We start from the raw sequence: 23595 nt of genomic DNA on the forward strand, positions 1-23595 counted from the left end.
TTCACTTAGGTTATTAGATATATTGGCAAATAATTTGGGCACCTCTTCTGATTTTCAGGATTTTCATTTTGGTGGTTCATTGTAGATATTTTTTCTGTTTCTAGTTGGTTTTTTTACTTGTACGCTCAATTCATTGATCTGTTCTTTCTCCCTTGTATTGATGTATGCATTAAGAGATATAAATTTCCAGGGCAGCTAGGTGGCGCAGTGGATAGAGCACCTACCCTTGATTCACGAGGATCTGAGTTCAAATCCAGCCTCAGACACAACATTTACTAACTGTGAGACCCTGGGCAAGTCACTTAACCCCAATTGCCTCACCAAAAAAAAAAAAAGATATAAATAAACATATAAATAAAAAAGATATAAATAAACATATAAATTTCCTCCTAAGTGTACTTTGGCTATATCCCACAAATTTTGGAATGTTGTCTCATTATTGTCATTCTTTTTAATGAAATAATTTTTTCTATGATTTATACTTTGACTTGCTCATTCTTTAGGTCGACATGATTTAGTTTCAATTAACATTTAATTTCTGCTTCCGTGGTCCTCTATTAAATATTTTGCTTTTCTGTATTTTGGTGTGAATTTTTTTATTCCATGATACATGATCAATTTTGATGAATGTGACTTATAAAGCTGAGAAAATTTGTACACCTTTCTAGTAACCTTCAGTTTTCTCCAGAGGTCAATCATATCTAACTTTTCAATGATTCTATTCATTTCATTGATGTCTTTCTTATTTGTATGGTTAGATTTATCTAGCTCTGAGAGGGAAAAGTTAAGGTCTCCCACTAGTATAGTTATAGTGTTTATTTCTTCCTATAATTAATTAATTTTTTCCTTGAAGAATTAAGATTTTATGCCATTTTAGGCTTTTATGTTTAGTATTCATATTATTTCATTGTATATGGTTCCTTTTAGAAAAAAGTTTTTCCAAGCTACTTTTAATTAGGTCTATTTTTGTTTTCTACTTTATCTGAGATCATGATTTCTGGTGCTGCCTTTTTTTATGTGTTTTTGTTTTGTTTTTGTTTTTGTGGGGCAATAAGGGTTAAACGACTTGCCCATGGTCACATAGCTAGTAAGTATCAAGTGTCTGAGGCCAAATTTGAACTCAGGTCCTCCTGAATCCAGGGCTGGTACTTTATCCACTGAACTACCTAGCTGCCTCCTCCTGCCTTTTTAACCTCAGCTAAAGCATAGTAGATTCTACTCTAGCCTGATATATTAAGTCTGTGTGTCTCTGTTTCAAGTGTGTTTCTTGTAAACAACATATTGTTAGATTGTGGTTTCAGATTCATTTTTTTATCTATTATATTTTATGAATGAGTTCATTTTATTCACATTCTCAGTATTTATTTACTAACTGAATTTCCCTTCATCGTATTTTCTTCTGTTTATCTATATGGTGCGATGGATAGAGTGCCAGGCCTAGGATGAATAAGACCTGAATTAAAATCCAGCCTCAGACACTTACTAGCTGTGTGACCTTGGGAAAGTCACTTAATTTTGCCTCAGTGTCCTCATTTGTAAAAAATGAGCTGGAAAAGAAAATGACAAACTACTCCTGTATCTTTGCTAAGAAAACCCTAAATTGGATCATGAGGAATTGGACATGACTGAAACAACTGAAAAAAAATCATTCTTTTCTTTTTTTTAATCCTGTTCTTCCTCTAAAGTATGTTTTGCTTCTCACCACTGCCTTATCTGTTCTCCCTTTTATCACCCCCCGTTGTTTTATTTCCTTCTCCTCTTCTCTGTTGAGTAAGACAGATTTCTATTATTGAGTATCTATCTTTGAACCAGCTTAGATATGTGAGGTTCAATTGTTTCCTGCTCCTTCATTGTAAAGCTCTTATAATATAAATGTATCATTTCCCATAAATAGAGGTAAATAGTTGAACTTTACTGAGCATTTATGATTTTTCTTTCATGCATGCCTTTTTATGCTTCTCTTGAGTCTTATTTTTTGAAAATCAAATATACTATTTTGCTTTTGGCTTTTCATTAGAGATAATTGAAAGTCTTGTATTTTATTAAATATTCATTCCCTTCCTCCCCAAAGCATGATCCTTAGTTTTATTTGGTAGGTTATTCTTGGTTGTAATCATAGCTCCTTTGCCTTTTGGAATATCATATTGCAAGCCCTTCAGTCCTTTAATATGTTAGCTTCTAAATCTTGTGTAATCCTGACTGTGACTCCATGATATTTGAAGAGTTTATTTCTGGTTGCTTGAAGTATTTTCTTTTTGACCTGGTAACTTCAGAATTTGGCTGTAATATTGCTGGGGATTTTTCATTTTGGCATCTTTTTCAGGTGGTTATACATAGATTACTTCAATTTCTATATTGCCTTTTTTTTTTTTTGAGGATGTCTTGCAGACTTTCCTGACAGTTTCTTCAAATATGCTGTCTAGGGTCTTTATTTGATTATTCTTTTGACTTTGTTTTACTGTTTCTTAATATCTTATTGAGATATTGTCTTCCATTCACCCAATTCTAATTTTATGGAATTATTTTTCAGTAAGCTTTCATACCTTTTCCCCATTTGACTAATTCTGCTTTGTAAGGAGTTATTTTCATTGGAGAATTTTTGTATTTCTCTTTTTCATTTGGCCAATTCTTTTTTTTTTCAATTTTTGCATTGGGCAATGAGGGTTAAGTGACTTGCCCAGGGTCACACAAAACAGCTAGTAAGTGTCAAGTGTCTGAGGTCAGATTTGAACTCATGTCCTCCAGAATCCAGGTCTGGTGCTTTATCCACTGCACCACCTAGCTGCCCCACCTTGTCTTATTTTTTTGTCCAATTCTTTTTTAAAGCTATTTTCTTCCAGTTCATGCCTCTTTTACTGAGCTTTTGTTTTTTTCATGATTTCCTACCTTAACTTTTTTTTTTTTGCCTAATTTTTCTCTTCATCTCTTCCTTAATTTTGAAAAATCATTTTAATGTTTCAGGAATTCCTGTTAAGCTTGTTTCCAATTCACATTTTTCTTTGAAGATTTGCTTATAGCTATTTAAACTCTGTTGACTTCTGACTGTGTGTAGATCTTCCCCTTTACCATTACAGTTTTTATGAGATTTTTTAAAATTTGCTTATTCCCCACCCTATTTAATGATTAGGAATTTTATGTTAAAGTTAAACTTTTTTCCAGGTGTGTGTGTGTGTGTGTGTGTGTGTGTGAGGAGAGGGCACTGTCTCCAACTTCAATGTTTTTGCACTGATGTTTTCAGAACTACTTCTGGGGGTTCAGAAATTTTTGGTACTCCCAAGATGGTTTGACCTTGAGAGAGGTATTGTAACTGCTATCTTGATCTATACTCTGGTCTTTACTTAGGAGCAGTCCTTGATATCTTGGGACTGGAATTCATACTGCTCCTCAGATGTCCACTCCTTTTTGAATGAAAGTGCTCTTCCCTGCCCTTGAACTATGACCCAGACAAAGTCTGGTCCTGTGTCCAGTGCTATTACATTGGTGATCTCCTATAATCCCTTTCTGATAATTTGCCAGGTACCCTTACCATCTTTGGTTTTGGAGCTACTAAAGCTGTTGCTGCCTATGTCACCATTACTTAGTCCTATCATTGGTATTTTATCCACTTGATCTCTGGGTTAGTCTCTACCACCATGTCACAGATTTCTCTTTAAGAACTCCATTGTTGTCTGGGGCTAAAATAATGTTTCACTCTGACATATTTTTTTTTGGCTCTGCCACTCCAGAATTCAATGTGTGGTATTATTGTAAAGTTATTTGGAGGGGAATGTTGGGATGGCTTAGATAAGGGCTTCCTCTACTCCCCTGTTTTGGCTCAGCAACCAGGAGTTATGTAACATCTAAATTAATTTGTTTTGTTTTGTTTTTGCAGGGCAATGAGGGTTATGTTACTTGCCCAGGGTCACACAGTTAGTGTCAAGTGTCTGAAGATGGATTTGAACTCAGGTCTTCCTGAATCCAGTGCTTTATCCACTGCACCACCTAACTGCCTCTATCTAAATCCTTAAAGGAAGAGTTAAATGAGTTATAGGAGGAAATAGAATAAAACAATTCTAGTGGGGAAATCTCAAATTTCCTCTCCCAGAAGTACATAAATTTGAACCATAAAATTAATTAGAAAGATGTTAAAGAAATGAATAGAATCATAGAAAAGTTAATTATGCTAGAACTCTGGAATACATTGAATGGGAGTAAAAAGGAGCATGCCTTGTTTTTTCAGTTGTACATAGTTGTACTTTCACAAAAAATTGATCACATTTTGGGGCACAAAAACCTCACAACCAAATGCAGAAAAACAGAAACATTAAATGCATCTTTCTCAGACCATAAAACAATAGAAAGGGTGAATTCACCACCAATGAAGATAAAATCAAAGTAATTATTTTGAGGTATTTTACACAATTATATGCCAATAAATCCAACAATCTAAGTGAAATGAATGAATACTTTAAACAAAATGGCTGAGCTTAACAGAAGATAGTACTTAAGTAACCCTACCTTAGAAAAAGAATTTGAACAACCTATAAATGAGCTAAGTAAGAAAAAAATCCTCAGGAAGAGATGGATTCACAAGTCAATTCTAAATAACTTTTTATTTTTCAGGGCAATGAGGGTTAAGTGACTTGCCCATAGTCACACAGCTAGCAAGTTTCAAGTGTCTGATGCCAGATTTGAACTCAGGTCCTCCTGAATCTAGGGCCAGAGCATTATCCACTGCGCCACCTAGCTGCCCCCTAAGTAACTTTTAAAGAACAACTAATTCTAATAGTATATAAACTATTTAGAAAAAATACTATATAAACTATTCAGAAAAATTAGGTAATTGCATTTATGAAACAAAGATGGTTTGATACGTAAAGTAGGGAGAGCAAAAAGAGAGAAAGAAAAATATTGACCAATTTCCCTAATGAATACTGATGCAAATTTTAAAAATAATACGAGGGGGCAGCTAGGTGGCACAGTGAATAAAGCATCTTCCCTGGATTCAGGAGGACCTGCGTTCAAATCTGGACTCAGATACGTGATACTTACTAGCTGTGTGACCCTGGGGAAGTCACTTAACTCTCATTGCCCTGCAAAAAAATTAAACAAACAAACAAACAAATAAATAAATAAATGAAAATAATATAAGAGCAAGGAGATTACAGCAATATATCAAAATTATCATATGCTATGACCAGATGTGATTTATATCAGGAATTCAGGCCCAGTTTGATTTTATGAAAATTATCAGTTTAATTGGCCACTACAATAACAAAAACAATGAAAATCATTTGATTATATCAATAGATGGAAAAAAGCTTGTGACAAAATATAATACTCATTCCTATTAAAAACACTAGAAAGCATAGGAATCAATGGATCTTTTCTTACAAATGATAGTACTTATGTACTATCAATCTAAAACTGAGAGCAAGCATTATGTGTAATGAGGATAAGCTAAAAGCCTTCCCAATGATATCAGGAGTAAAGAAATGCTGCCTGTTACCACCACTATTGTTAAATATAATGCTAGAAATGCTTGTTGTAACAATAAGAGAAGAAAAAGAAATTGAAGGAATAAAAATAGACAATGAGGAAACAAAAGCAAAATGATATACTTGGAGCATACTAGAGAATCATCTAAAAACTAATTGAAACAATAACTTCAGCAAAGTTGCAGGATATTGAATATACCCATAGAAATCATCAGCATTTTTACATATTACCAACCAAGTTAAGCAGGAAAAGATAGGAAGAGAAATTCCATTTAGAATAACTGCAGACAATATAAAATATTTTGGTTGTCTACAAGCCAAGTCATATGAAGGAGCTATATAAACACAGTTGCAACACATTTTTTACATAAGTAAAGTAAGATCTAAATAACTGGAGGAATATTCATTGCTCATGAATAGCCTGAGCCAATATAATAAAAATTCCAATTCTACCTAAATTAATTTATTTATTCAGTGCTATATCAGCTAAACTACCAAAATTATTTTATAGAGCTAGAAAAAATAATAACACAATTTATCTAGGACAGTAAGAGCTCAAGAATATTAATGGAATCAATGAAAAAATGTGAAGAAAGGTGGCCTAGTTGATCTCAAAATGTATTAGAAATCAGGAATCATCAAAATAATCTGGTACTGGCTAAGAAATAGAGTGGTGGATCAGTGAATTTGATTATGTACATGATACACAGTAATAAATGACCCTAATAATCTAGCATCTGATAAATACAAAGATGCAAGCTTTCATGACAAGAATTCAATATTTGACCAAAATTGTTTGGAAAACTAAAAGGATATAGACCTACGTCTCACACCATATACCAAGATTAAAAGGGTACATTATTTAATATAAAGAGTTACATCATAAGCAAATTAAAAGAGTATGGAATATTTTACCTCCCAGGTCTATAGATAAGGGAAGAATTTATGACCAAACAAAAGAAAGAGCATTAAGGATGTCAAATCAATAATTTTTGTTACATTAAATTAAAAAGCTTTTCCACAAACAAAACCAATCCAGCCAAGATTAGAAGGAAAGCAGGAAACTGGGGAAGGGGGTTGGGGAATTTTCCAGCAAACTTCTCTGATACAGGCCTCATTTCTCAAAATTATAGAGAACAAAACTGAATTTATAAAAATATATCATTTCCTAATTAATAACTGGTCAAAGTATTTGAAAAGGCAGTTTTCAGAATAAAAAAAAAAAGAAAAAGGACCTACATGTATAAATATTTTTGTGGTGCCTAAGAATTGGAATAGAGAGAATGGCTATCAATTAGAGAATGATTAAAGAAGTGGCATATGTGATGGAATAGTATTGTACTATAAGAAATGATGAGCAGGATGCTTTCAGAAAAAACCTGGGATGACTTATATGAACTCATGCAAAATAAAGTAACCAGATCCAGGACAACATTGTACCGAGTAACTGCAGTATTTTAAGGGTGTTCAACTGTGAATGATTTAGCTATTCTGATCAATGCAATGATCCAAGGCAATTACAAAGGACTTGTTTGTGATGAAGAATGCTATCTTTCCAGAGAAAGAACTGATAGAAACTGAATACAGATCTAAACAAACTTTTTTTTCTAATTTATATTTACTGTTTATTCCTTGTCTTTGTTTTCTTTTACAACATGCATAATATGGAAATATGTTTTGCCTAACTTCCCATATACAATCTATAATGCTTGCCTTCTTAATTAGGGGCTAAGGGAAGGGGGAAGGCAGAATTTAATGTACACACTAAATTTTAAAAATAAAACCACTGCAAAAGAACTATAGAAGTGTTTTACCTCAAAAAATAAACACTGTGACCATGTTGGATGGGTAAACATTAGGAGAACTATTAGTGACATTGATAGTACAAGTGAGAAAACAAACAAAAAATATACCTTCTTTTATGTTCATAGATATGGAAAAGGGCTTTGACAAAAATATATAATTTATGCTGAGAACCCTAAAAAGCATAAGCATCGAGGAGCTCTTATGTAATTTGATCAGTTACATAACTAATACAAAAAAGTAACATTATTTGGAATGGAGAAATAGTAGCTTTTCCAATATATGAATGAAAAAAGTATATCCCTACTGTTTTTGACACAGTTCAAGAAACATTACTACTACTAATAAGGTATGAACAATAAAATAAAGGTATAAATATCAGCAAAGAAAGAGATTAAATCTCTTTGAATAAATCATGATGTCTTACTTAGAAAACCCCAGCAAATCAGAAAAGAAAGTTTTCAAACCAATCTATGTGTCATTAAAGTACCAAAATAGAAAAGAATAGAACAGAAATCATTACCATTTTTACACAGTAGTAACAAAAAGCAAGGATAACCTTTTTTTTTTGTAAGGATAACCTTAAGAAGACATTCTCAATATATAATATTAAATACAATTTTAAAACATTCTTCATAAGAAATAAAGGAATATAAAGATCAAACCAATATTGATCTGTTATTGCTAGACCACACCAATTTAATTAAAAATTTGATAGTACTTATTTGAATTTGCATATTTGATAACCACAAAAGTACCAATGGGTTACTTTATTAAACTACATAAAAATCAATACAATTTATTTGTTAAAAAAACTTTTAGGGGCAGCTAGGTGGCACAGTGGATAGAGCACTGGCCCTGGAGTCAGGAGAGCCTGAGTTCAAATCTGGCCTCAGACACTTAACACTTACTAGCTGTGTGAACCTGGGCAAGTCACTTAACCCCAATTGCCTCACAAAAAACAAAACAAAACAAAACATAAACAAAACTTCTAGAATCTGAAGGGGTCAAAAATTGGAAATGAATAAGGAAAATCCTTTTTGGATCTCATATTGTATTACAATGCATCCAATATGAAAAATATTTGGTATTGATCCAAAAAATAGAAATGAATATCAATGGGATATATTGGTCTATGCCAACTTCTTCCATATTTCTTTCCTATTTTCCCAACAAATTTTTTTGCCAAATAATGAATTCTTATCCCCCAAATTTAAGTCTCTATAGACTTCTCAAATACAAAGTTACTATATTTATTTGCTGCTGTAAATTTTTGTCTACTCTGTTCCATTGATCTTCCTTTCTTAGTACCAGATAGAAGATAGTTTTAATAATTACTGCCTTATGATATGGTTTAAAATCTGGTAATACTAAACCTCCTTCCTTTATATTTCTTATTAGTTCCTATGATATTCTTGACTTTTTGCACTTCCAAATTAATTTTCTTATTATTTTTTTCTCTTTGTAGTGGCAGAGAACTGGAAATTGTAGGGATGCCCATCAATTGGGGAATGACTGAACAAGTTGTGGCATATGATTGTTATGGAATAACATAAGAAAGATAGCATGTAGCATAAGAAATTATGAGATCATTGATTTTAGAAAAAAACATGGATAGACTTCACAAAATAATGAAGAATAAAGTAAGCAGCACAAAGAGATTATTGTACACAATAACAAGAATATTGTTTTAAGAACAACTGAGAGACCATCATTTTGGCCATTCAAATGGGGGGAAAATGAACAGGAAAACCTCTCTGGACAAAGAAAACCACCTTTCTTAAAGAAACAAAAGTGGTAGTCTGTAGTTTTCCCAATACAGTCTGAGACCATGAGTTACAAAATCTTTACTTCTTTATAGATCTTTCTGTGGCCCAATAAGCCCTGTGCAAGCCCAATACATGCCCTGTATGTGTCCTGTACAAGCCCTGTACAATATAGAGGAATGCCCTCTGTAGGACTATATGCTATGTTTAGTCTGCAATCAATCCAAACTTTGTAATGAGAAAGATCAGTGATCAATGCATTGATTGCTTTGCTTTTTAATCATTTACCAGCTACAACCATTTTAATAGAAGTAACTGTGTGATTTATAGTGAGTATAGTCCTAGGTGAAAAACTGTGTAACTGAAACTATAATGTAGTCCCAGGGAAATACCTGTGTTAGTTAACCTTAGGAGTGTGACTATAATCACTATAAAGTTTGTATCTTAAGTATGTGATCATATCTGCATATTAGTCTTTATATTAAAATAATGAAGAAAAGAAAGCCTTCTAGAATGCACAGGGCACCCTCTGGAATGTATTGTGTATTGTTAGAACAAAGTCCTGCAAAATGTACTGAACTTGTACTAGGACAGTACAGGGCTATTGGGACATCATGACCTGCAGACATCATGACTGGTGCTTGATCAGGGCATGACTAGGACTTACATCATTGCACCATACATGTCTATAAATAACTGTGAATTTTGTAACGTGTAGTCACAGACCGTACTGGGTGGACTGTAGACCAAATCTTTGTTTCTTTAATAAAGGCTAATTTCTTTGCTCAGAGACGTTTCCCAGTTTCTTTTTTTTAAATACCCAAATTAATTACAAAGGTCATATGAAGGAAGACATTTACATCCAGAAACAGAACTGATAAATAGAAGCATGTATAGAATGATTTTACATATATACATATTTTTGTCTAATGTAGTTATCTCTGGGACAGGAGGAGGGAAAAAGAAATTCATGTAATAAATTTATTATATATTTTAAAGGACTAGCAAGTTGTACAAAATAGTCTTAGTAGTTAGTGCTTTATACATTCCAGGGCATTTAAAATTGGCCTAAGGAATCCCTATTTGATAAGAACAGGTAGAAAAGTTGGAAATTTTAACCAGCATCTTATACTTCAGAATGTAATGAATCCCAAATGGATACATGACCTAAATATAAAATATTTTATCATAAAAAAGAAAAGAAATGGAAACTGGCAGTATTCACAGCTAGGGGGTTAATTCTTTTTCTTTCTTTTTCTTTTTTTTGTTTTTTTGCGAGGCAGTGGGGGTTAAGTGACTTGCCCAGGGTCACACAGCTAGTAAGTGTCAAGTGTCTGAGGCTGGATTTGAACTCAGGTTCACTCCTGAATCCAGGGCCAGTGCTTTATCCACTGCACCACCTAGCCGCCCCTAGGGGGTTAATTCTTAACCAAGCAATGCTTAAAAATAATCTTAAGTGGAAAAAAGGACGATTTTGATTACACAAAGTTAAAATATTTTATGTAAACAAAATCATGCAGGGTGAATTATATTATCATATTCTGATCATAAGCTTCTTGAGGGAAAGGGTTGTTTTCATTTCCAGCTTTATATACCCAGCACATGGTTTAGTGCCTAGTACAGATTCAGCAATGGATAAAAATGTATTGATTTATAAGAAGTGAAACTATCAAGTGGGGGAAAATATTTTTATCAAATATCCTTGATCAAAATCTGATCACAAATATAGATTAAGGAATTACCATAAATATATGACAAAGAGTTATTTCCTAATGGATAATGGTCAACAGAAATTAATAATTTTAGAAGAGTTGCAAACTATTAATGGCCAAATAAAAGATCATACCACATCATAAATAATAAAAGAAATAAAAATTTAAAAACTCGGAAGTTTCACCTCAATTAAAAAAAACTAGAAAAGATAACAAAAAATGGAAAGTGTAAAAGCTGAGAGACTGCAGGAAGATAAACAAACTAATACACTGTTGAAGCTATGAATTGGTCCAACTATTTTGGAAAAGAATGGGCCAAATTATTCAAGAAAAATCATTACATTATCATGCTCTTTGACCCAGAGGTCATACTATTTGACCCTATGCAGATCAAAGACACAAAGAAAGGTCCCACATACACTAAAATATTCAAAACACCACATTTTGAGATAGTAAAAACAAGAGAAAGAGCATGAATGTCCATAAAGTGAGGAATGGCTAAATATTTTACATTGTGGCATAGGAATGATGAAATTATATGAAATGAAAAATTGTTCTAAATGAAATAACAAATATAAAGAACTCATCAAAAAGGAAGATTTTTATGAATTGAAACAGAAGATAATATGTTCAATCCAGGAAAGCAATACCCATAATGACAACAACAATGTAAATTAAATGAATGCTAAAATGAAGTTTGATATTGAGTTACTGCAATGTTTCATTTAGGTAGACATAAGGAAATACATTTACCTTCTTTTGGTAAAAAGGTCAGGGAATATGGATGGAGAAAATTCTATTAAATGTCAAGCATGCTCACTATGTTGGTCACAATTTTAAATATACATATTTATCTATTATATATACATATACATATACACATACATACACATATACATATATATGTGTGTGTGTGTGTGTGTGTGTGTGTGTGTGTGTGTATACATATATATATATTCCAATCTGTAATGTCAGAACTTTTGTAATGGGCTATGATTACACAGAAATATTTGCCATTCAGTTTTTTGCAACAACAAAAGTTTTTTGTATGACAGACCCCCTATATTTGTGGGAAGTCCATAGTGCAGTGGATAAAGTTTTGGATTTGCAGTCATTAAGACCTGAGTTTGATTCTTTCTTTAGATAATAATTAGCTGTGTGACTCTGGGCAAGTCACTTTTAAACTCTCTCTGCCTCAGTTTCCTCAACTGTAAAATGAGAATGATAGCACCTGCCTTCTAGGGTTGTTGTGAGGATCAATTAAGATGATACTTGTAATGCATTTTGTAAATCTTTTTGCACTCTAAAAATGCCTATTCTATTATTTTTACTGTTATTGTCATTTTCTTTATTCTTATATCACTATAAGTTCTCTATCCAACTATCACAGTCTGGACAATATGACCATATTAGGATTAGTGAAGGGATAGACTGAAAAATATTAAGAAGTCAAGCTGGGGGCAGCTAGGTGGTGCAGTGGATAGAGCACCGGCCCTGTATTCAGGAGGACCTGAGTTCAAATCCGGCCTCAGACACTTAACACTTACTAGCTGTGTGACCCTGGGCAAGTCACTTAACCCCAATTGCCTCACCCCCGTCCAAAAAAGTCAAGATGTCTTTTAAAACTTTTTTAAATCTAAAAACAATAGGGATATTTTAAAAAATTATAAAAATTTGGTGCATAAATTCCTTTGTTCAGATAGTCTAGAAATAATAAAGGCAGAAAAGTCGTCTTAGAATTTGAGAATTTTTACTTTTTTTCTTTTCTTTTCTTTTCTTTCTTTCTTTCTTTCTTTTTTTTTTCTTTTTGGTGAGGCAATTGGGGTTAAATGACTTGCCCAGGATCACAGAGCTAATAATTGTCAAGGGTCTGAAGCCACTTTTCAACTCAGGTCCTCTGAATCCAGGACCAGTGATTTATCCACTGCGCCACTTAGCTGCCCCCTCTACTTATTTTTAAGGCAAAGTCTATGAATGTTTCAGAAAAGGAGAGGGGAAACCTGAGACATTTTCTTACTATTTCAAAGCATGAGATTCCTGAGTCTATATTTTCACATTTGTTTAAATATGATTCCCAACTTAGAAGGAATATGGTGATATAGAAATGCTGGCAAAGTACTGTTTCTTACTCCTATATTGCATTCCCTTTGCCTCTTTGAAATCACAATATTTAAGAGTTAGAATGGAAGCTGTTAGTCATTCATTCTAACTCACTCTTGAACAGAAATGTCTATATAATGTGCCCAGCAAATGGCCTAGATTGGCTGACCTACAATGATAGAGAACTGGGGGCAGCTAGGTGGTGCAGTGGATAAATCACTGGCCCTGGATTCAGGAGGACCTGAGTTCAAATCTGGACTCAGACATTTGACACTTACTAGCTGTGTTACCCTGGGCAAGTCACTTAACCCGCATTGCCCTGCCAAAAAAAATTACAATGATAGAGAACTTGCTACATCTTGGGGCAGAACATATCAATTTTTGACCATTGGACATTTTTATAAATTGTTTGAAAGTTTTTCCTTATAGTGGCACATTTTCTTTGCCCTCTTTAATTTTTATTCATTTCTCCTATAATTTGTAGGCCAAAATGAGTGTATCAAATCCCCTTTCAACATAAAAATCCTTTAGATAATTGAGGATAGCTATAAATATCCTGAAATAGCTAGGTGGTTCAGTAGATAAAGCACTGAACTTGGAGTCAGAAAGATGATTTCAAATCTGGCTTCAGACATTCACTAGCTGTATGATAGTGGGCAAGTCACTTAACTTCTGTTTGTCTTAATCCACTAGAAAAAAATGGCAAATGACTCCAGTATCTTTGCCAAGAAACTCTTACAGGGTCATGAAGAGTCAGACATGACTGAATGACTAAACAATAACATGAATATCCTGCTTTTTTCATCACTTGGATAGATCTGTGACCTCACTATTATGAATACATCTAATGGTTCAGATTGCAACCACCCTCATATTCTCATCCTATACAATTCTTGTTCATTTCATACCATAAACTCTTCATTTGGGGACCATCTAATGCATTAGAACCATTCCTCTAAATTTCTGGACATTAAAATGGGTAGTAAGGGAATGCTTGGGATGCCTATCTTCTGTCTTTCATTCTTGTCAAATGACTGATTTCACTACTCTCTGTAGTGGTTCATATATCTTTATGATACATTTTGTGATGCTTCTGGTGCCCAATTCTTCACTGATAACATGCTTCAGTCCTTCCACACTCACCATAGATGTCAACAGCTCTTTAAGTGATTTTCAGCCTTAATTACTCAAGAGGCACTGTGGAATTCTATAATTCACAGCCATATAGTAATCACCAGAGTATTAGTGTAAAAAAATGGGTCTTTATTTCAGGGAGAAGTTTAGAGTCTCCTTTATATTTTAAAAAATCTTTTTAATCTCCTTTGAAGTTCCTTGAGGACAAAGACTATTCACTTTTGTCCATGTATCACAAGTGCCAAGCATTATGCCTTGTACATTGTTGTAGCTCAATAAATTCTTGTTGAATGAGTGAATTAATGAATGGATTTAAAGTTATACTTAAGAAACAAAACATCTTTTAGTTAGTTCCCATTGAGCTAGAAAAATTTCTTATATGAATGTCACTTTTATTGCTTCTTTTTTAAATCTGAAGACCAGTTTAACTATATTTGGAGATACTCATTATTGAGTTGGTCAGATTATATTAAATTCTTCAGTCAAAGTACATTTTGGAGATCATTGACCCAACAACAATGTCACAGATCATTTAAGTACTGAATTATAGTAATAACAATTATATTAGCTAGAAATCTAGCCTTATTAATAGTCTATCATTGACTTCTAGATTCTTTGAGAGAGGGATAAATGAGGCAAGGTGATGATCTGATAGTAACAGATGTCCTGCTGAAGTACTCTTACTTTCCCCAGGTTTCTTTCAATTCTAATATTGTCACCCAAATAATCTTATTTTACCATTTCTTGGTAAGAATAGGAAATCTTTCTATGCTGCATTCTCTCATTTTGAGGGTGAACAAGTTAGAAAAAACATTCATGTACTGCAACCATAGTTTAGTAAAGCAGACCCTCGGGGACCACAAGAGTTCATTCAGTTTTCTAAAGTGTTCCACTTATTCCAAAGAAGTTGTTTACAAGTTTGAAGTTTCTGGCTTGTTTCCATGCACTTCTGTATGCTACTGGTTGCTTATGGGACTCATTTTGTCATTAACTGTACTGCTGTGAAATACTACAACAAACCCTGGATTTGGATTAGTGGAAATTGGATGGAAATGCAGCTCTGCTACTTAATTATGTCATTTAACCTTTCCATGTCTCAGATTCCTGAGACATTTACAACTTCATCTGAAAAAAGGATAGCTTAGACTAAATCAATAAGGGCTTGTGCTTTTTTGTAATACTCATTGGTCCTAATGCTGCTGAGAAAAAAATCAGCAATGACGAGATTTTTGGCTGCATATAAAAATATTAATCCCTATATAAAAAAGCTGCTATTAAAGAAGAACTATTTGATATCTCATTTTTTTACTTGAAGATGACTATCTCAGAATGGTGCAGAGAAAAGAAAACTGGACTTGGAATCACAGGATCTGAATTAGAATATGGGCTCTACCACTCACCTGGGTGACTTTGGACAAAAGTCACTTAACCCCTTTGCCCTTCAGTTTCTTCATTTGTAAGTTCCCTTTCAGGTGTATGTCTATAACCTATGACCTCTCTCCTGTTTACTCCTTCTTACGGCTGCCTTATATTCAGTAAGCAATTCTTGCTACAAGTCAGGCAGAAAATATTATATACATGATCCTGTTAGAGCTTCTCTCACATTGAGACTTCCATTTTACATTAACATCAGCAGACTAAATTTTGAGACATTTTCCTTCCTCAGTTTCTGAGGGAACAAGATAACCTAAAAGAAAATTTAGTTTTGAAAATACCTAGAATGCAAGGGAAGCATACCTATAACAAAATTTGTCTTCGAAGATGATTGTCCATATTGTTGTTCGATATACTTGGGTTTATATGTGACCATTCCAAATAAAGAATTAAACTGAACAGTGCTTGCACACAAGTATAAAAAGTACACTGGATTTCCAAATAGTCTCTTTAGTGAAGGCAGAAAATCTAAAGGTAAAAATGACATGGGCCATTTAAAAAATAGGCTTTGATCAATTTTTCTGCTCTCTATCATCCTCAGTCATCTATAACTTTTCCTTCTCCCTCACCTGATGAATTCATTTGGTTGCCAATCCTGTCAAGGCTAAAATAACTTTCTTATATATCTTTTTCTCCTACTCACATGCACCCTATCTTAGTTCAACCTTATGTAATGGCCTCCTGACTGGTTTCTTTCCAATCTCTTCCTTCTTCAATCTACAGTTAACAAAATTATCTTTCCAATATAAAAGTCTCACTATATCATGTTTCTTCCCCCTAATTAAAAAACTGTTAGTGAGTGCTTGTTAATGTATACAGGGTACATTACAAAGTCCTTAACCTAGATTTCAAAGCTGTTTTACATTCTGTATCCACTCAACCAATCCAGCCTTCCTTCATATGAATATTTTTCCTGATATCCTATATTAAACTGTTTTCTGATCTTGTTCTTACCTCTCTAGCCCTTTGTTTATTTGTCCATGCTATGTCCCGTATCTAAAACGTCCTCCCACCTCCTCTTATTGAAGCTTTTCTTTTCTTTCTAGACTCAATGTTCTCCTCCACACAACACCACCTTTCATTTTGGCCAATGTGTAAAGTATCTAACAGAAAAATATAGGGTTTTTACTCACCTCTTGCCATTTCTAACATCGTCACTTTCTCTTGACAGTGTATGTGATATTCCTTTTGGTTTTTTTTAATAAACTTTGATTTTTCAGAAGAGGAAATGGAATCTTTCCTGTTCTCAGGTTTCATGAGACTCTTTGGCAAGAACCAGAAAGGCACAGCTGCAATAAGACTTAAGGCACCTGCTATTAAATAACCTAGCCACCAGGCACCTACCCATTGTGTGTCCTTTGGAGTAATAGCTAGGTTATCTAAAAGAGAAAGAAGATAGTTGAGTTGTTCACATAACAAAATTTATTTAAAATACCACCACTTTCACCAGCACCACCACCAAATTTATCATTAGCCAAACAGGCTTAATTTTCCCACATTGATTTCTAAGGCGACCATTTCTTTCTTTTGCTACTTTTTCTGTTGAATAGAATTAAGAACTATTTGGATCATGTTCAGTGCATTTTAATTTAACACGTGCTAATTAACACCTACTCTATGCTAGTACTATGCTAGGTACTAAGGATATAAAGACAGAGAGAGAGAGAATCAATTCTCAGTTTACTGATGAAGAAACTGGGACACAAAAAGCATTACATAGCTTGCCCAAAGTCACACAACTAGTTAATGATAGTCCAAGAGCTACAACCAAGGTCCAGTGATCTTTTCCGCTACATTTCAATGTTTCAAACTTTGTTTCATTTCTTCACTGCAACCTTTTCTCTGAAATATAAACTTTCTATTCCTGCAAAGTAACCTCAGTTCTATTTTTGCTATATAATCTTGAAGTAGTATAGTGGATTAGGTGTGGAGTCAGATTATCTGGGTTCAGATCTTGACTTTTCTGTTTACTAGCTGAAGAACCTCAGAAAAAGTATGTAACATCTCCTGAGATTGGCTTTCTCATCTGTAAAATGATGGTTTGCCCTAGATGACTTCTGAGATCTCTTTCAGTTCTTAATCTGTCACCCTAAAAAATACATTAACATGTTTGAGTATCTCTTTCCTTCATAAACCTCTTATTTTGTTATCTCTCAATATAAAAATCTCTAGCATTTTAGAAATTGATCACTAATTTGATGAGCTGCCTCAAACCAGCCCCTTTGAAATGTCTCTTTTCCCAATCATTTCTTTAAACTTTAAAATATTCACCAGGTGAATGAGTTAATTGGTTACTATGCAATAAAACCTATACTTTATATGCTCATCTTTGGATTTATATTGGACTTGAATAAAAGAACTATCAGGAATTGTAGAATTTCACATATGCCAGTGGATTTCACTTTTTCTCATAGCTTCAAATTTTAATTCTCAATTTTAAAAAGTGGCCTTATTATCTCATTACCCTTTTCCTGGGCTTCTGATTCTAAAGAAAGAAAATAGCTCTCTCTTATAAACATAGCTATCACAGAAAAGGGCAAGTGTGATACTGAGAAATACTTGGCTTACTCAATGCATGAGCAAAATCCTGAAGTGGAAAACCAAGGCTTCCCCACAGCAGTCCTCAAGACATAACCCACGGATAATTTTGTAGAGTAAAAAGAATTTGATTTCCAGAAGACTGTCAGGCCTTCATGTCTTTGCTGAAATTCCCAATTACATTGTCAATAGCTATGGCTGTAATAAATGTTGACACACCTGGAATTCCTGAAAGTCAGGGAGTGACCAAAGCTTTCAGGCTTCCTTGCCCTGGAATGCATTTGAACTTGAGACCCAGAAAGGTGATACATTCTATTTATTAATACACATGAAAAATAATATAATAAGGATTGTTTTTTCAATTAATCACTTCATTAACATTTATCCTCTGAGTTTCATGATTATTACTCATATGATCTCTTTGAAAGAACCCTTACCTAGGTTTACAAAGCCAATGTCAACATATAGTTTGGCACACAGTGAGCCTAAAAGAAATCCAAATATTGGTCCAATGATTGCAACTGTCTGTACACACCCTAAAAAGAAAATAAAAATTCTCTTTGTATATACTGTTAAAAATGCAGAAATACTTCAATAATAAATGTCAGTCAACCTAGCTAATGTGGAGATGTTTTCCATGACTACTCATGTATAACTTATAATGAATTACTTGAGTACTTGGGAGTGGGGAGTAGGAAGGAAGGGAGGAAGAGGAGTTGGAACACAAAGTTTTTTTTTAAAATCAATGTCAAAATTAGTTTTTACATGTATTTTGGAAAATAAAATTCTAAACAGAAAAAAAACCCAACAAAAAAACAACAACCCCCACCCCCCCACCATCTAATAAATGTCAGTTCAGTTAATGATTTTGTCAATAGAGCATGCTTCATATTTTGGTTTATATATGGGTTGGTGGTCCCCTAGGTCCTTTCTACAGTTGATCAGAAGGAAATATTTTTAAGGTATTAAAATACCTAGATTTTTTTTTTTTTGCTTTAATCTGGGCTTTCTCACCACTGGTTTTTTGTTTTGTTTTGTTTTGTTTTATTGAGGCAATTGGGGTTAAGTGACTTGCCCAGGTTCACACAGCTAGTAAGTGTTAAGTGTCTGAGGCCAGATCTGAACTCAGATACTCCTGACTCCAGGGCCGGTGCCCTATCCACTGTGCTACCTAGCTGCCCCCTCTCACCACTGTTAAAGGAGACAATATTGTACTTGGTTTCACAAAAACTCTGATGATGGGGGAGAACTACATGATATAGTTTTCCAAAATGCTTTTTGCCAGTAAACAGAAAAATATTCCTTTATTTTATATTATTCCAGAGGGCCAGAAAAGTTTCCCTATAACCCCAAATTAACCCCCTGCCCAATCACCACAACAAATTTTCACTGATACCTGAAAATCCTTTTCCAGAAGATAAAATCTTTCATTTCACAAATAACAATCTTAAAACGAAAATATTCTGGAAGAGGTAAGACTGTTGCTATTACTCCTCCTCCTCTTTCTACTACTACTACCACCACCACCACCACCACCACCACTACCACTAAACATTTATATAGCACTTTAAGGTTTACAAAGTACTTTACATATATTATCTCCTTTGATCCTCACAACAACTGTGAGAGGTAGGCAATATTATTATCCCTACTTTACAGATGAGGAAGCAGTGACACAGAAAGTTAATTGACTTGCCTAGGGTCACACACCTATTAAATGTGAGGTAGGATTCAACTCAGGTCTCCCTGACACCAATTCCATTGAGCACTATAGGTACCTAGTTGCCTAGCTTGAATTTACACTAAGGTGTGACTGGCATCAATTCTTTTTCTCTATGTAGGCATTGTAATGATTGGAATGATGCCACCTGCTGGAGACTTACTGTAGAAAATCTCCGCCATGAGGTGAAAGTCTCTGAGAGCAAGACCATGCGTCTTTTCTTTGGCATCAGGAAGTGATGTTTGGTTGTGGGAGGAAGAAGGGGGAGCTCTGACTCACTCTTTCCTGTGAACTCTGGCAGGGAGCAGAGCTAGGAATGCTCTCTCCCTTTAATAGATAGAGGAATCTAGGCCTTTCTCTTTCTCTTTACCAAATTCTTATTCTCCTTAATAAATGCTTAAAAGTCTAACTCTTCCTAAAGCTTATAATTTATTGGCAACCACTCATTCGATATTTTAGACAGTATAGCTAAAATTTTAGCCCTAACAGCATTAATAAGGGGACTGGAAATTAGCATCTGACACCAGAAGGAGAAATTGTTAGAAACTTTGAGGGACAAAAGGAGGCCAACAAAAGTGAATGGTATACTTTATCTTATTTTTTTCTGGGCAAAGAAACCAACCTTTGTTAAGAGAAACAAAGGTGGGGTTCACAGTCTACCTAGTATAGTATGAAACCCTGAGATACAGAATTCACAGTTATTTATAGGTCACTTCATTCATGTATGATGCAACAATGTCCTCTAGAAGTTGATTCATGCAAGATTGCATGAATGTCCTAACTTTGTGACATCCCAACTTTGTACTTTGCATGATGTTGCAATTAGCCCTTTGATGCCTCAAGAGCTCTTTACAGGACTTTCTTATTTTCTTATTTTAATATGAAGATTAATATATAGTTATGATTATCATGGTCATATACTTAAGATACACACTTTATAATGATTTAGTTACACTTCTGATTTTAACAGAGGAATTTCCCTGGGACTACATGATAGTTTGGTTACACACAAGGTTGTTTTTTGTTGTTGTTGTTTTTTGTTTGTTTGTTTTCAACTGGGACTCTGTTCAAACTATAAAAGCCAGTAATAGCACTGGCCCTGGATTCAGAAGGACCTGAGTTCAAATCTGGCCTCAGACACTTGACACTTACTAGCAGTGTGACCTTGGGCAAGTCACTTAACCCTCATTGCCCCAGAAAAAGGCAATTATTTCTTATCCTAATGATTTATAGCTGATAAAAGATTGGCCAGACAATATAGAGCAAAGCATTCAAGGCAGTGATTATAGATCTTTTTCCTTTCAGCTTTTCTTACATTTATGTCCTTGCATCTCCCATGTTGGGACGAAATACTCTTCCTTCCCACCTCTGCCTCTTGGAATCATTTGGTCCTTTAAAGTTTAGCTGTGATACCATCATAGAACCTTTCCTGATGGTCTCAATTGTTAGTAATCTCCCTTTGTTTTACCAAAATTCTTTCCTCCTTACTTTATGTTTTCTATTTGTGTATGTCTTTTATAAAATTAATTGCTATTGGTATATATTAGTTTGGGGTAAATGTATGTTTATTTATTAATATTATATGCCAGTAAAGGATTGACCTCAAGTCTTCCTAACTTTTCATGGTCTCAGGCTATGTTGTAGAAAAAGCAGGGAGAGAGATTCAGCATGGCAGTTAGTGCAAGCAGGAGAAAACAATGCTATACTTTATAAAGAATTTTACTTTTCTTACAAAGTTGTCAGGCATAGGATACTTTTCTTGTCTACTTAGAATGAAGTTAAAGATAACCCTTTTGCTAAATAAAGTCTCTTTTCACTTACTCCTTTGGCAATTTTGAGACAAAATGGCTAATCTGCTCAACCATCCCTTTGATAATTTGAGAGGAGAGATGCAAAAAGAAAATGTTGGACTGGAAGGAGCAAAGGAGGTTCTCTGAACTCAGGACTTGAAAAATGTCAATCATTTCCTAGAACTCTACAAAAACCTTTATAAAAATTATGTACAATCTAATATAATTTTGTTATATGCCCTCATCCCTTTATGAACTGATTCCTTTATGCTAATTAAAATGACATAGGTAAAACAGGTGTCTTGACACTATAATGAAAATGACATCATGTTGCTATGAGCTATTATTAATTTTAATAATCCTTAATGATGTAACAACCCCTGGCAAAGGCTTTGACTGACCAATTAAACTACCTGGGATTTTTAGTTGTTATCAATTTGAAAAGAGAAGAAACAAAGAAGAGATCAGTCCTGGAAAGGGGAGGATGTAGAGGAAGGTTTTACAATCGCTGGAATTTGGGACTCTCTGGGGCAGATGGAGGCATGAGAAGAGAGGTATTCCATGACAACGGTTGGAATGTGCCACATCTACATGTGCCTTTTTTTTTTTAAAAGAAAATGAGGGATGATGTCTATTTAAATGGACATATTGGAGGGAACATGTGGCTGTGTGTATCTTATCCTGGTTGTTTACCCTAGTTGCAAGGGTTCTGAAAGAAACAAACATCCCCAAGAGGAATGGGCAGGACCTACCCTGCCTCAAAGTTAATTATCTTTGTGTTTTTCTTAAATTAATTATGTTAAAGAATACATTTGCCATAATTAATAGTATTTCTCATAAATGCTTGTGGTTGACTCTTTTGGGGGGGGTTGTTTGTTTGTTTGGGGCATGAAGGTGGAGAATGATTCACATAGGAGAGAACATCTTTTCTAGCATTTGGTTGAGATTCTACGCACCACCCCCCTCTCCCCGCCCAAGCCCATTGTTAGTTTTATTCTTTAACTTGGAGCATAAGTATGAGTCATTTTATGACTATAACTCTAAGTTCAGAATACTACATGAATGCCTACCCTATTTTATAAATCTGCCTCATAGATCCAAGTCAATGTCATAGTAATAATAATAATAATAATAATAGAAACAATATCAATGAGAGAAAGGGCAAATACAGCCTCTGACACATACTGCCCATGTGAACCTGGACAAGCCTCTTAACCTCTAAGTGTTCTAGGTAACTCTGTAATAATATAAATTATAATAAATATAATCAAATATAAATAATATATAATCAAATATAAATTATATAAATTATAGAGAAGGTACTTTACTGTTCTTTGGAAGAAGGATTTTTCTTATCTAGGGAATTCCTTTTAGCAAGGAAATTATATATCCAGACCCTACATCCTCATACTAAATAATAACTCATATCTATATAACACCTTATAGTTAAAATAATTATATATACTTTATTAAATTTGATGTTCCCAATAGCTCTGTAAGCTAATGCATGTAAATATTATCATCCCCTTTTTTTTACAAATGAGTAACTGAAGGCTCAGAGGGCAGCTAGGTGGGTCCTGTCCAAGGTACATATCTAGAATGTTACAGAGCCTAAAATTGAAGCTAGTTATGTGACTTTAACTTTAGGGCTCTCTGCCCTATTTCACATAGAAAAATTATTTCATGTCTAAATACACAGGCATTTATTTCTGAGAAAATTAAAGAAGCAATCATTACCAATATAGAATGCAGCGTTGTTCTCAGTGGCATGGTCATCAATGTAAGTAATCCCCAGAGGCTGAATGGGAGTTTCTCCTATTCCACGGAGGAGGTTTCCCAGAAAAACATAAACCCACATGGAGGTATGAGTTTCTGATTCACATCCTTAATAGAATTTTAAAATGGCATAAGAGAGTTAAAATTTGACCATTATCCAACTGCAGAGGTTTTCTTTGGCACCACTCAAAGAATAATTGAAAAAAATGAAATAAGTAGTAAGTAGAATCTAATCCTTTAGTGGTATGAAAATGGATACCTTGATTTGCTTGAGTCCCCCAATTATCAAGGTAAGAAGAACAAAGGTATGAGGACTGGATGCATTGGTTGACATGCCAACAGTCC

At 34.1% G+C, this 23595-nt stretch overlaps 1 protein-coding gene across 6 annotated transcripts in view; it reads right to left on the minus strand.

The window, feature by feature from the left end:
• SLCO1C1 (solute carrier organic anion transporter family member 1C1) overlaps nucleotides 1-23595 on the minus strand; it is a 101268-nt gene that overhangs the window by 35495 nt on the left and 42178 nt on the right. For 4 of the 6 annotated variants that reach the window (XM_043968824.1, XM_043968825.1, XM_043968828.1 and 1 more), the window contains exons 7-10: nucleotides 23212-23358; nucleotides 18402-18500; nucleotides 16560-16805; nucleotides 15730-15894 (exon numbers count right to left, since the gene is read on the minus strand). In XM_043968824.1, the coding sequence (XP_043824759.1) occupies nucleotides 15730-15894; nucleotides 16560-16805; nucleotides 18402-18500; nucleotides 23212-23358 (657 nt within the window). The remainder of the gene's footprint in view (nucleotides 1-15729; nucleotides 15895-16559; nucleotides 16806-18401; nucleotides 18501-23211; nucleotides 23359-23595) is intronic. The other 2 variants (XM_043968826.1, XM_043968827.1) reach the window with 2 other exon arrangements.

Source organism: Dromiciops gliroides, chromosome 5 (genome assembly GCF_019393635.1).
Source record: "Dromiciops gliroides isolate mDroGli1 chromosome 5, mDroGli1.pri, whole genome shotgun sequence".
NCBI classification, from domain to species: Eukaryota; Metazoa; Chordata; class Mammalia; order Microbiotheria; family Microbiotheriidae; genus Dromiciops; species Dromiciops gliroides.